Here is an 11594-nt window from a genome sequence, read left to right as displayed (position 1 = left end):
AGGGTGCGTCTGCTGCGTGTCTGTGTCTGCGTGTGTCTGTGTTTGGTGCTGCATCTGTGTGAGAACCTTCACGTCTGTGAGGACACGTGTGTCCGTGTATGCCTTCACCTCTCCACGTGTGTGTATGTGCTGTACAAACATGTTTTGTGTGTGTGCGTCTCTGTGTGTGCACGTGCATCTGTCGGGACAGGTCGTGGCAGGGGCTCCCTTCCCACCCCTCGCCCCCGGCAGCACCCATGCCGCACCCTCGCTGCCACGCAGGGCCACACCGAGAGCCCAGGCGGCCTCCGACGCAGCCCTCGCCCGTGGCCACAGGCCCAGGCTGCTCCTCTGCACAGCGGCTCTGAAGCAGAAAGGGAAGCAGCCCCACAGAAGGGCACTCGGACGCACTGCCGGAGGGACACACAGCCCTCGGATGCACTGCCGTGAGGGACACACAGCCCTCGGAGCTCCAAGGACGAGGGGACCAAGGAGCCACGGAAGGTCCCCAGCTGCAGGGAGCAGGGAGGTCTGAGGCCTGAGGAGTGTCCCACCCACCCGCAGGACCTAGCATGTTGTTGTGGTGGTGTCTGTTGTGACAAGTGCTTCAACACAAAGGCACAGACCTCACACTCAGCAGGCACCAAGCTCCCGGGAGGCTGCCCAGTGCCAGCACTCAGAGACATGCTGTGGAGGAGTGAGGCTGGAACACACAGACACACAGACACTCAGGCACACACAGACACACAAACACACGGACACTCAGGCACACACAGACACACAGACACACGGACACTCAGGCACACACAGACACACAGACACACACAGATACACACAGACACACAGACACACAGACACATGGACACCCAGGCACACATAGACACACAGACACACACAGATACACACAGACACACAGACACACGGACACTCAGGCACACACAAACACACAGACACCCAGGCACACACAGACACACAGACACCCAGGCACACACAGACACACAGACACACACAGATACACACAGACACACAGACACTCGGGCACACACAGACATATAGACACACACAAACACACACAAACACACAGAACACTCAGGCACACAGACACACAGATACACACAGACACACAGACATACACAAACACACAAACGCACACACAGATACACACAGACACTCAGGCACACACAGACACACAGACATTCAGGCACACACAGACACAGACAGATACACACAAGCACAGGCACAAGTCTGCGTGGACAACACACCAACAAGGGCCATCGGCCCGAGTGACCCATGGACAGAGGAACAGAGGCTGTGGACACAGCTGCCCGCTGTCCAGAGTCTGGACATGCTGAGAGACCTGCTACACACATGCACAGACACACACGCACCGGGGCCGCCTACTGGAGGCCCCTCCCACCCACTCTTGGTGGGACCCACCTTCCTCCCTCACCAGGCTGGAGCCTCTGCGGAGAAGCAGCCCCTGCCGCTAAGGGGGCACCGGGGGCCAGCAGGGGTCCAGGAGACGCACCTCCCCCACTGTGCTGCACCTCCAGGTCAGTGGGGCGCGTGCTGCCTGATGCTGCGGGGTGGGGCAGGGAGCGGGTCCAGCCTCCCTCTAGGGCGTCCAGCAGGGCTCTCTGCCGCCCTGCAGCCTCGCCCCTACCCCCAGGCTCTCTGGCTGCCGGAGTGGGGCGGGAGGGAGCCCCTGTCCGCGGCCACAGCAGGGTGGCAGGAGCTTCTTCAGAAAGTGCCCTGCAGCCCCCTCGTGTCCTCTGCAGGGCCCTGCCCAGAAGCCCGGCTTAACCCCAGGCTCCCCACCCCGCTGCTGCCGGCCAGGGATGCAGGCCTCTGGGCTGGAGGGAGCCCCCTGGGACAACGGCTCCCGCCCCAATGGCTCCCTCCCAGGGCCGCTGCCCGCGCCCTACGTGCTGCTGCCCGTCGTGTACGCCCTCATCTCCGCCGTGGGCCTGGCGAGCAATGCCGCCGTCATCTGCGTGCTCCTGGGGGGGCCCCGGCTGCGGACGGTGACCAACGTCTTCATCCTGAACCTGGCCGTGGCCGACAGCCTCTTCGCGCTGGTGCTGCCCGTGAACGTCGCAGAGCTGCTGCTGCAGCGCTGGCCCTTCGGGGAGCTGCTCTGCAAGGCCGTGCTGGCCGCGGACCACTACAACCTCTTCTCCAGCACCTACTTCCTGGCCGCCATGAGCGTGGACCGCTACCTGGTGGTGCTGGCCACCGTGCGCTCCCGGCGCACGCCCTGGCGCACGCTGCGGGCCGCCCGGCTGGCCAGCCTGGGCATCTGGCTGGGCGTCACAGCCATGGTGCTGCCCTACTTCGCGTTCGCCGGGGTCTACAGCAACGAGCTGCAGGTCAGGAGCTGCGGGCTGAGCTTCCCGCACCCCGAGCAGGCCTGGCTCCGGGCCAGCCGCCTCTACACACTGCTCCTGGGCTTCGTGCTGCCCATGTGCACGCTCTGCGCCCTCTACGCCGACCTCCTGCGCCGCCTGCGGGCCCTGCGCCTCCACGCAGGGGCCAGGGCACTGGGCAAGGCCCGGAGGAGGGTGACCACCCTCGTCCTGGCCGTGCTGGCCGGCGGCCTGCTCTGCTGGACGCCCTTCCACCTGGCCTCTGTGCTGGCCCTGGTCACAGACCTGCCCCCGACGCCGCTCGTGGTGGGCGTCTCCTACGCCATCACCAGCCTCAGCTACGCCAGCTCCTGCCTCAACCCTTTCCTCTACGCCTTCCTGGACAGCAACTTCCGCCAGCACTTCCGTGCCACGCTGCGGTGCCAGCGGGTCTGAGGGTCCTCCTGCCAAGGCCACGGGTCCGGCGCCAGGCCCCTCGGAGAACTGCCCCCGCTATAGGCTCCTAGTCCGACCCCAGGGAGAGATCACAGGTCGCACGGGGCCAGACACATGGCCTGGACGTGTCCCTTGCGGGGGGCCTGGCCCCAGGCTACTGTGCGAGAGGGGCAGATGGCATGGCAGACACTGGACAGATGGACGGTGCCCAGCTGCGACCCTCCCAGCAGGGCCAGATTGGGGTGAGGGGGCGCAGGAAGGGGCTGAGGAAGGGCTGCCAGGGGCACAGAGGAGGGAGCCCGTGTGCCCAGCCACCCTCCACCCCTGTCCACACACTCCCTGACGTGTGGCTCTCCAGGGCCACGGGGCCTCACCAGAGCCATGGGGACCGCCCTGCTGGGCTCCGAGTGGGGCGCAAGGAGCTGCTGCCCAGAGACTGACCCTCCAGGCAGGGAGACAGGGCCACGCCCGCTGCCCCTCATGCCTCACTCTGCCTCTGCCCCCCAGGGAGGCCCCAATTCTGCTGCCCATGATTTGAGTCTGGGGCTACTCTGACCCGCCACTTCCCTCCTGCACCGGGGCAGACTTGCCCAGAAAGAACACCCCCCACCCCACCCCCAGGACTGGGAGCAGCTTCCACACCTTCACCGTCAGCTCAGGGCCTAGCACCTACTGGCCACACCCAGGGGGAGCCGAGGGGAGGGGCGGCCGGGCTCTGCTCCTGGCACACTCAGGACCGCACAGGCTGTTCCTGCCGCCGCCTTGGCACTTCACACCTCTGGCGGTGTGTGAGCACCTGCTCCTGCCTGAGAGGGGAGGGAAGGAGGGCGGAGAGGAGAGCGGGACAGAGGAGAAGGGAGGAGAGAGGGGAGGGGAGGGGAGGGGAGCAAGTACCTGCCACAGTACTGGAGGAGGAGTCAGCCAGGGGAGGGGTCTGGGGGAGAAAGCAAGAGCAGCTCTGGAAGGCTGAGCCCACCCTCGCTCCCCCAAGGCCCACCCCACCAGCACCCAGGGCCAGCTGCCCAATATGGGGGCGGAGTGCAGACCCCCACCCCGTGCTCCAAGGAAGGCTCCACTGCCCCTTAGCACAGGTAAGAAAACCAAGGCCCAGAGAAGCTCTCGCAGGGTCCGGCTGAAACAGGCTGGGCCGTGGGCTGGAGACACAGGGAGAGAGTGGGGTGGGCAGAGGGCGGGGGGGACAGAAGGACGGGTGCGAGGCTGAAGGTAGGGATGAGGAGGCTGGAGACAGGGATGTGGGGGCGGGAGAGGGCAGCAGCTTGGACATCAGACTGCACCAGACCAAGTAGCTCCCACAGCTCCTGGTCGCGGTGGGACTCCCTCACACCCCCACTGCTGCCAAGCTACAGCCCAGCACTATTAAACCTGCTGACAACCTGTGCCCATGCCTCTGCCTGCACCTGTGCCTGTGCCTGGTGCCTGTGTCTGGTTCCTCACCTGTACCTGGTGCCTTGCGCCTGTACCTGTGCCTGTGCCTGGTGCCTGTGTCTGGTTCCTCGCCTGTACCTGGTGGCTGTGCCTATACCTGGTGTTTGTGCCTGTACCTGGTGCCTGTACCTGGTGCCTTGTGCCTGTACCTGTGCTTGTGCCTGGTGCCTGTGTCTGGTTCCTCGCCTGTACCTGGTGCCTTGCGCCTGTACCTAGCGACTGTGCCTGGTGCCTGTGTCTGGTGACTGTGTCTGGTGACTGTGTCTGGTTCCTCGCCTGTACCTGGTGCCTGTACCTGGCAGCTGTGCCTGGTGCCTATACCTGGTGCCTCTGCCTGTACCTGGTGCCTGTACCTGGTGGGCTGTTCCACCTATAACGGTACCTGGTGCCTCTGCCTGTACCTGGCGCCTATACCTGGCTTCTGTGCCTGTTCTCTGTGCCTGTGCTCATGCTACGCCATTTGCCACTCTGAAGCCACCCTGCACCAGCACTGTCAGAGACGCGCCTTGGGGGCACGGGCTCTCAGGACACAGAGAAGGCTGCTGCTGATTCTCCATCTGCCAGGGGAAAAGAAATCAGCCATGACAAAAGGGCGAAGAAAACCGGGGCCCTGTGTGTTGGTGTCCCCAGCTGCATGCCAGGAGGCAGGAGGAGGAGTATTCTTTTTTTTTTCTTTTTGGGTCACACCCGGCTATGCTCAGGGGTTACTCCTGGCTCTGCACTCAGGAATTATCCCTGGCGGTGCTTGGGGGACCATATGGGATGCTGGGAATCGAACCCAGGCCAGCCGCGTGCAAGGCAAACGCCCTACCCGCTGTGCTATTGCTCCAGCCCCAAGAGGAGGAGTATTCTTCTTGTTCAAAGGAGAAGCTTTCTTTGCTTCTCCTTTGAAGGTTTGAGAAGGTTTCTTTAGGAAACCAGGAAGCCACCACGTGCGTGGGAGTGGACTCCCCTTTCCCAAGTCGGTTCTAGAACTCCGGACCCTTACGAGGAACAGGGCAGGTGGAGAACTCGGCAGCCGACACCCACAGCTGGGTCTCGGAGACGCGTGTCCGCTGTCAGAGTCAGAGCCAAGTCAGAGCAGGTTTATTGGGCCGCATGCAGGAATCCCACAGCACACGCATGAACGAGAGGGCGGGCACCAAGGTGCTGCTGCCACGCCCGCTCCCTGCGGGCAGAACTGACAGAGCCGTCCTCCCCGACTGCTGCAGACAGACACAGGACCCACAGTCTGTGAAGTCCCCTGCGACGGGAGGCTGAGGCCCTCGGTGTCCGCAGCAAGGAGTGTCCACAATTCCTGAGTGTTCACAGTCCTTGAGTGTCCGAAGCCCAGGATGGACAGACACCTTTGCAGTGTTCACAGCCCCTGGGTGTCCATAACCCCATTGGGGTCCCACAGTCCCTGGGTGTCCAGAGGCCCTGTGTTGTCCACAGGTCCTCGGTGTCCACGGACCTGAGTGTCCACATTCTGAGTGTCCATGTCCCCTGGGTGTCTGTGGCCCACCCAGCCTGTGGGGGCTGTTCGGGTGCCTCCAGGCAGCCAGAAGCTTGGGCCTCCCACACAGACTCGGAGTGAAGCAGGGGTCGGTCCACAGATGGACCCCGCAGAACACCCCTGCCAAGTCCAAGCAGGGCAGAGTCCTGCCCGCCACACGGCCACTGGCCTGCTTGGAAAGAAGGGACAGAGAGTGAATCCCAGAGAGTGAGGACATGCGTAGGACACCCCCCCCCCCAACCCAGACAAGAGACCTGGGACACAGCCCCTCTGGCAAGCGGCTGCGCTCGAGGTGGCCTCACCTGTGGGGAGGCGGGAGGTGCCGGCAAGCGCCAGGGCAGAGCTCTGACGGCACGAGGACAGGGCTCTCCCTGCACCCGGGCAGCAGCAGCCGTCAGGAGGCTGAGCATCCACCAGGGAGTCCAGCAGCTCAGGGACCAGCACAGGGGCGAGCCCGAGGTGCCCGGGGTGGGGAGGCCTCCATCTAGAGGGCAGTGACCTGTGTGAGCTCCGTGTTGGGTGTGGACGGGCTCTGCAGGCTGGCAGGCACCAGCGGCAGGCCCACGCCTAGTCATGCGGGCCGCGGCACTGTCTCTGAAGTCCTGCAGCCCAGGGCCACGTCCTTGGCAACGCTGCGCACGCAGCCGGACACAGGGGCCTCCCTGCGCAGGGCAGAGGCGCAGCAGAACCTGCGGAAGCAGGCCTTGAAGTTCTCGTCCAGGAAGGCGTAGAGGATGGGGTTGAGGCAGCTGTTGACGTAGCCCAGGGCCGTGCAGAAGCAGAGGGCGGCCACCGCGGCCTCGCTGTCCGGCTGTACGCCGAGCCCCTGGGCCAGCACGAAGACCTGCACGGGCATCCAGCAGCCCACGAACACGGCCACCAGCACCAGCACCAGCCGCGTGATGCGCCGCACGTTCTGGTCCTTCTCCCGGGAGCCCGAGATCAGGCGGACCCCGCGCAGCCGCCGCACCATGAGGCTGTAGCACACCGAGATGATGAGCACAGGGATGACGAAGGAGAAGAGGAAGATGCAGATGGAAAACACGGGGCCCCAGTAGTCCTGTGGGGTCGGGATCTCTACCAGGCACTCGATCTCTGCAGGAGGAGAGCGGGGTCAGGCAGGAGGGTGGGCAGGGGCGGCCAAGGGAAGGCAGGAGCGGAGGGCGGGGGGCGGAGGAGGCAGGCAGGGGGAGGGGCAGGGAGCACGAAACTGGGGAGGAGGGGCCACCTGCTGACCTTCGTCTTCTACCTGTGCTGACCCCATGACAGCCACCGGGATGCCCACGACAGAGGCCAGGGCCCAGATGGCCACGTTGACGGCCTGAGCTTTGGTAGATGTGCGGACATCAAGGGCACGGATGGGGTGGCAGATGGCCACGTAGCGGTCCACGCTCATGGCGGTCAGCGTGAGGGTGCTGGTGAACATGTTGTAGTAGTCGATGGCGATGACCACCTTGCACAGCGCATTCCCAAATGGCCAGAAGCCCAGGAGGACATCTGCTCCCTGGAAGGGCAGGGTCAGCAGCACCAGCGTGTCTGCCAGAGCCAGGTTGAAAATGTAGATGTTGGTGGCCGTCTTCATCTTGGTGTGTCTGCAGAGGGCAGAGAAAGGCTCCAGTCGGGCGGTCAGCTGCACCTGCCACCAGGGCCGAGCCTCCTCAGCTCCCCTGGGGCGCTGCTCTGAGCCTTGGGGGAATGCCGGCTCATGGCCCAGGGCAGCGCAGGAAGCCTGGGCTAAGGCTGAGGGACCCTCAGACACCTGGATGCGTGCGTGCGTGTATGCGTGCGACAGGCCCCGTGTCCACAGCCCAGTCTGCCCAGGACAAACTGGGCACGTGGACTCTCTCAGCACACACCCAGGGGCACAGGAGCAAAAGGGTAGGGCCACATGAGAAGGAATCTGTCCCCACATGCCCCTCAACAAGATGCTGACCGCACAGCTGCCTGAAGCCGCCACACACTGGGGGTGTAAGAACCTCCATAGGGAAGGAGTCTGGCAGTAGGATAGTTGCTATGTGCACCTAGGAGACTCCTGATAGTACCCCAGCACACTGGGGGGAAAAGAAGCAAAGTCCTTCCTCATCTCATCTCCCTGGTCTACACTATTGCCCAGAATCAGGACAGGGAATCGTGGTAAGGGTGAGAGGCCAGATGGGGTCTGATGACACCCACAAGGCTATGAGAGTACTGGGAAAGCCAAGGGTTGTGTTTAATAATTATCCACAGAGTTAATGGTGTGAGCGTGAAGGTGCAGGTGGTGGTTGTGACAGGGTTCCCGTGAGTGGTGGAGCTGACAGTGGAGGCAAAGGTAGTCTCTGTGATAGTGGTGTGGGGGGGATGGAAAGCTGCTGCTGTGTGTGTGTGGGGGGGGGCACATTGGCAGTGCTGTGGCGGCTGTGGCAATCCCGGCATGGCGGTGTGTGTGTTGACTTGGCTGCGTGAAGGACTCCCCTTCTTAGAGAGGAATTAAGATAGCAACAAAGAGGGGCTGGAGCGATAGCACAGCGGGGAGGGCGTTTGCCTTGCACGCGGCCGGCCCGGGTTCGATTCCCAGCATCCCATAGGGTCCCCTGAGCACCGCCAGGAGTGATTCCTGAGTGCAGAGCCAGGAGTCAGCCCTGAGCATTGCTGGGTGTGACCCAAAAGCAACCAAAAAAAAAAAAAATAGCAACAGAAAGAGTCCACGCGTAGCTCCAGCAGCAGGGCACAGGCCGTTCCTACGTGGGGCCCCGGGTCCAAACCTGCATTAAAGAAAGAGAGCGTGGGGGCAGGGGAGCCAGAGCTGGTACAGCGGGAGGGGCTGGGCCACCCTGTTGGCCTGAAGGCTTTGAACAGGCTGCGCGTGGAGGGTCCGGGCACTGTTCCTTGGCCCCTGAGCACCCAGCAGCTGTGTGCTGTGTGGTGTGCACGTGCAGACTGCATGCTCAGATCAGATGTGGGGATTCGCACCCATGCTCACCCACACGGGTCCTGGAGGGAGCGATGTGGACTCCATAATGGACCCCATTATGCAGTGCTTGCGTGAGGCCGTCTGGGCTGGCCCCGTCCCTCCTTCCTGCAGGGGTGCTTTGCCCACATGCCCCCTCGGCACCGAGGCTTCCCAGCCCCAGAGCCAGGCCCTGCACCCAGCAGACAGGAAGGTCACCACAGAGAGGCCAGCAGGCTGCCCAGAACACGCCGAAGGTTCCCGATGGCCACCGCAGAGGCCAAGAAGGTCCCAAGCCTGCTCTCCTGAAAGACTTGATTTTTGTGGGAGCAACTTTATTTTCACTTTTCTCACAAGTGCTGTTTTATATAGTGAAAGATTTTCTCTACCAGCACTTCAGTCTCACAGCCAGAGCGACACAAGAGCCCTGAGCTCGGAAGAGACTCGTGTGAGACCTCTGACTCTGGGTAGAGTAAAGCGTGTGAACCCTCAATGGTCAGTCTCTGTCCCGACACCGGGCAACTTTGGTTGTGAGCAAAGAGGGGAGTCCGTGGGGCTCGTCCCTGCAGGCCTCGTCCCCCACCCCCACAGGGACCCCGACCCTCGGTGTTCCACGAGTCTCCAGTGACATATCACAGCCCCCGTCCACTGCTGCCCGTGCTGCCTCGTGCCTGGACACCACCCTGAGCCCACCGCTGCCCCCTGCCCTGCCCCCACTCCTGTCCCCACTCCTGACCTCACTGCTGCCCCCTGCTCTGACCCCCGCTCTGACCCCCGCTCTGGCCCCACCCTGCCCCCACTCCTGACCACTCCTCCCCCCTTGCTCCTGTCCCCTGAGTCCTTTCATCAGCCCATGGTTCTGCTGGTTCTGTTGAGACCTCCCAGGGGTCCACCGGGCTCCCTGACCTGTCCTTCACGGCCCAGGGTGGCCTCTCCCTGTCCTCTCCTGGCCCCCAGGCCCCCTGCAGGCCACCTCCAGCCTTCTTCACCGAGTGCCCGCAGGTCCAGGAAGGACCCTACGCCCGGAGGGCGGGTGAGAGCCTGGCCCGGCTCAGACCTGCCGTGGGGAGGGCGCAACCCCCAGGGCAAGGACCGGGCAGTGCGGGGGAGCAGCCTACCTGAGGATGACGTACATGACGAGGCCGTTCCCCAGCAGCCCGCCGACACACACGCTGAGGTAGAGCCCCATGATGGTGACCTTGAGGCCCAGGGGCAGGAAGGCCCCGTCCCGGGTGCCGTTGAGAAGCTGGGCCGGGGCCAGCACACTGTGGTTGTCGCCCGGAAGGGACAGGTTGGCCTGCAGACGGCTCCTGTAGAGGGCCTCCCAGAAGGGGGCGGGGAGCAGCGGCTCCATGTGTGCCGGCCACGCACCTGGGGACACAGCGCAGGGGACTCAGTAGGGAGCTCACGACACACAGGCACACGTGGACACGGCAGGTGCACGCAGCACTGCATTAGGAAGACATGCTCTCGCAGGCACACGTGTACGTGGGTGTGTGCACACAGGCACATATGTGCATGGCCATGTGCACGCAAGCACACCAACATATATGTGGACATGTGCACACACCGGCACATGTGTGTACAGGGGCATGTTTGCACATGGATCCACATGTGGGGGCTGGCAGGCATGTACCCAGTCACCCAGACCCAGCACAGGGACATCTGACTGCACGTGTGGGCAGCTACATGGCTGGACACACACACACCTACAGATACATGGTGTCTGCACACACACAGCAGTGCCCGCACCTGTCCCCAGGCACGTACAGCCAAGGGGAGCCCAGCGCCCAGGAACGACCGGGGTGAAGGGGCAGAGCAGCCCCCAGGCCCCCGCAGGCCACCCACTCGACCCCCACGGCTGAAGCCTTACCTTGGCGACCTCCTCGGGAGCAGACCCCAGCCCCAGCCCTGAGCGCCTCCCGGCTCAGAGCTCACGGATGGGCGGCGGCAGTGCTGGCCCCAGCGCCTCCGCTCAGACACAGCCGGCCAGACGCAGCCGCAGCCGCAGCGTCGGGGGAGGGAGGAGCTGCAGCTCCGAGGGAGGGGCCTGGAGAGACAGACCAGAGGAGGGGGCAGCCCTGCAGGGAAGGGGCGTCACCATGCCCAGTCCCCGGCACTGGGGACAAACACCATGTCTGGACATATCGGGGCGAGGGAGAGACAGGCTCAGAGGCGAGACCGACACAAAGGAGCAGGCTCCGAGGGCCAGACCCTCCCACTCAGACTCAACAAAGACACGCGGCAGAGGGCGCAGACTGCGGGGGGTGTCCGGAGAGGCACGCGGACAGGGCTGCTCCTCCTGGGCACACACACCAGACTCTGCCTGTGGGCACTGCCCCAGGCCCGCTGCCCAGGGAGCTGAGCGGGCTGGCAGCACCTCGGCCCGGGAGCCCCAGCAAGTCGGAGCCTTAATGCTGAGACCCCGGGTGCCACCCACGGCACACCCTCAGCACCAGCCTGCTATGCAGAGAAGAGCCGCCATGGCCACAGTGCCGCCTCTGTGCAGACGAGAGCACTAGCGCTCAGCGGGGGCCCGGCTGCCGGGGGCCAGGGAAGGAGAGAGGATAGCAGGAGGGAGCTTGCCTGGCACCACACAGGTCCCCAAAGTCCTAATAGGAGCAAGGCCTGGGTGCAGAGCCAGGAGTCAACCCTGAGCACCACTGCATGTGGCCCTCAAACAAAAATAACTGTTTTCACTTATGACTATATTTATTTTTTGATTTGGGGGTCCCTTCACAGCCTGAGCCCTGCCTCCATGCAGCTCCCTGGAATGCCACACGCCACACGGTTGGCCCCTGAGTCCCGTAATCATGGAGCCATACTTCCTGCACAGATTGTGCCCACATGGCCCAGACCCTGCTCAGAGCAGCTATTGCCAGGATGAGGACCTGGTTGCTAGGATACAGCAGTGTCGCTAGGATACCTGGTGGATCAGGAGACGATG

At 63.6% G+C, this 11594-nt stretch overlaps 2 protein-coding genes across 2 annotated transcripts; one reads left to right on the top strand and one right to left on the bottom strand.

The window, feature by feature from the left end:
- Nucleotides 1-1817: 1817 nt before the first annotated feature.
- On the top strand, nt 1818-2780 carry NPBWR2 (neuropeptides B and W receptor 2). The gene has a single exon (XM_004620260.2). The coding sequence runs from the start codon at nt 1818-1820 to the stop codon at nt 2778-2780; it is 963 nt and encodes a 320-aa protein (XP_004620317.2).
- Nucleotides 2781-5296: 2516 nt separating this feature from the next.
- On the bottom strand, nt 5297-11072 carry OPRL1 (opioid related nociceptin receptor 1). The gene is made up of 4 exons (XM_004620286.2): nt 10521-11072; nt 9766-10018; nt 6958-7313; nt 5297-6816 (listed from the first exon to the last, which is right to left on the bottom strand). The coding sequence occupies exons 2-4, from the start codon at nt 9999-10001 to the stop codon at nt 6293-6295; spliced, it is 1116 nt and encodes a 371-aa protein (XP_004620343.1). The 5' UTR covers nt 10002-10018; nt 10521-11072; the 3' UTR covers nt 5297-6292.
- Between the last annotated feature and the right edge of the window lie 522 nt (nt 11073-11594).

This window comes from Sorex araneus, chromosome 5 (genome assembly GCF_027595985.1).
Source record: "Sorex araneus isolate mSorAra2 chromosome 5, mSorAra2.pri, whole genome shotgun sequence".
NCBI lineage: Eukaryota > Metazoa > Chordata > Mammalia > Eulipotyphla > Soricidae > Sorex > Sorex araneus.
The sequence above is the reverse complement of the archived record's forward strand: the minus strand, read 5'-3'. Positions and strand labels throughout refer to the sequence as shown.

Excerpts from the sequence above, each read along its gene's own strand:
- OPRL1 (XM_004620286.2), bottom strand. The coding sequence starts at position 10,001 with ATGGAGCCGCTGCTCCCCGCCCCCTTCTGGGAGGCCCTCTACAGGAGC. Across the intron at positions 7,314-9,765 it reads GTCATGTACGTCATCCTCAG|ACACACCAAGATGAAGACGG; the intron begins GTAGGCTGCTCC and ends TGCCCTCTGCAG. Across the intron at positions 6,817-6,957 it reads AGCACAGGTAGAAGACGAAG|AGATCGAGTGCCTGGTAGAG; the intron begins GTCAGCAGGTGG and ends CTCCTCCTGCAG.
- NPBWR2 (XM_004620260.2), top strand. The coding sequence starts at position 1,818 with ATGCAGGCCTCTGGGCTGGAGGGAGCCCCCTGGGACAACGGCTCCCGC.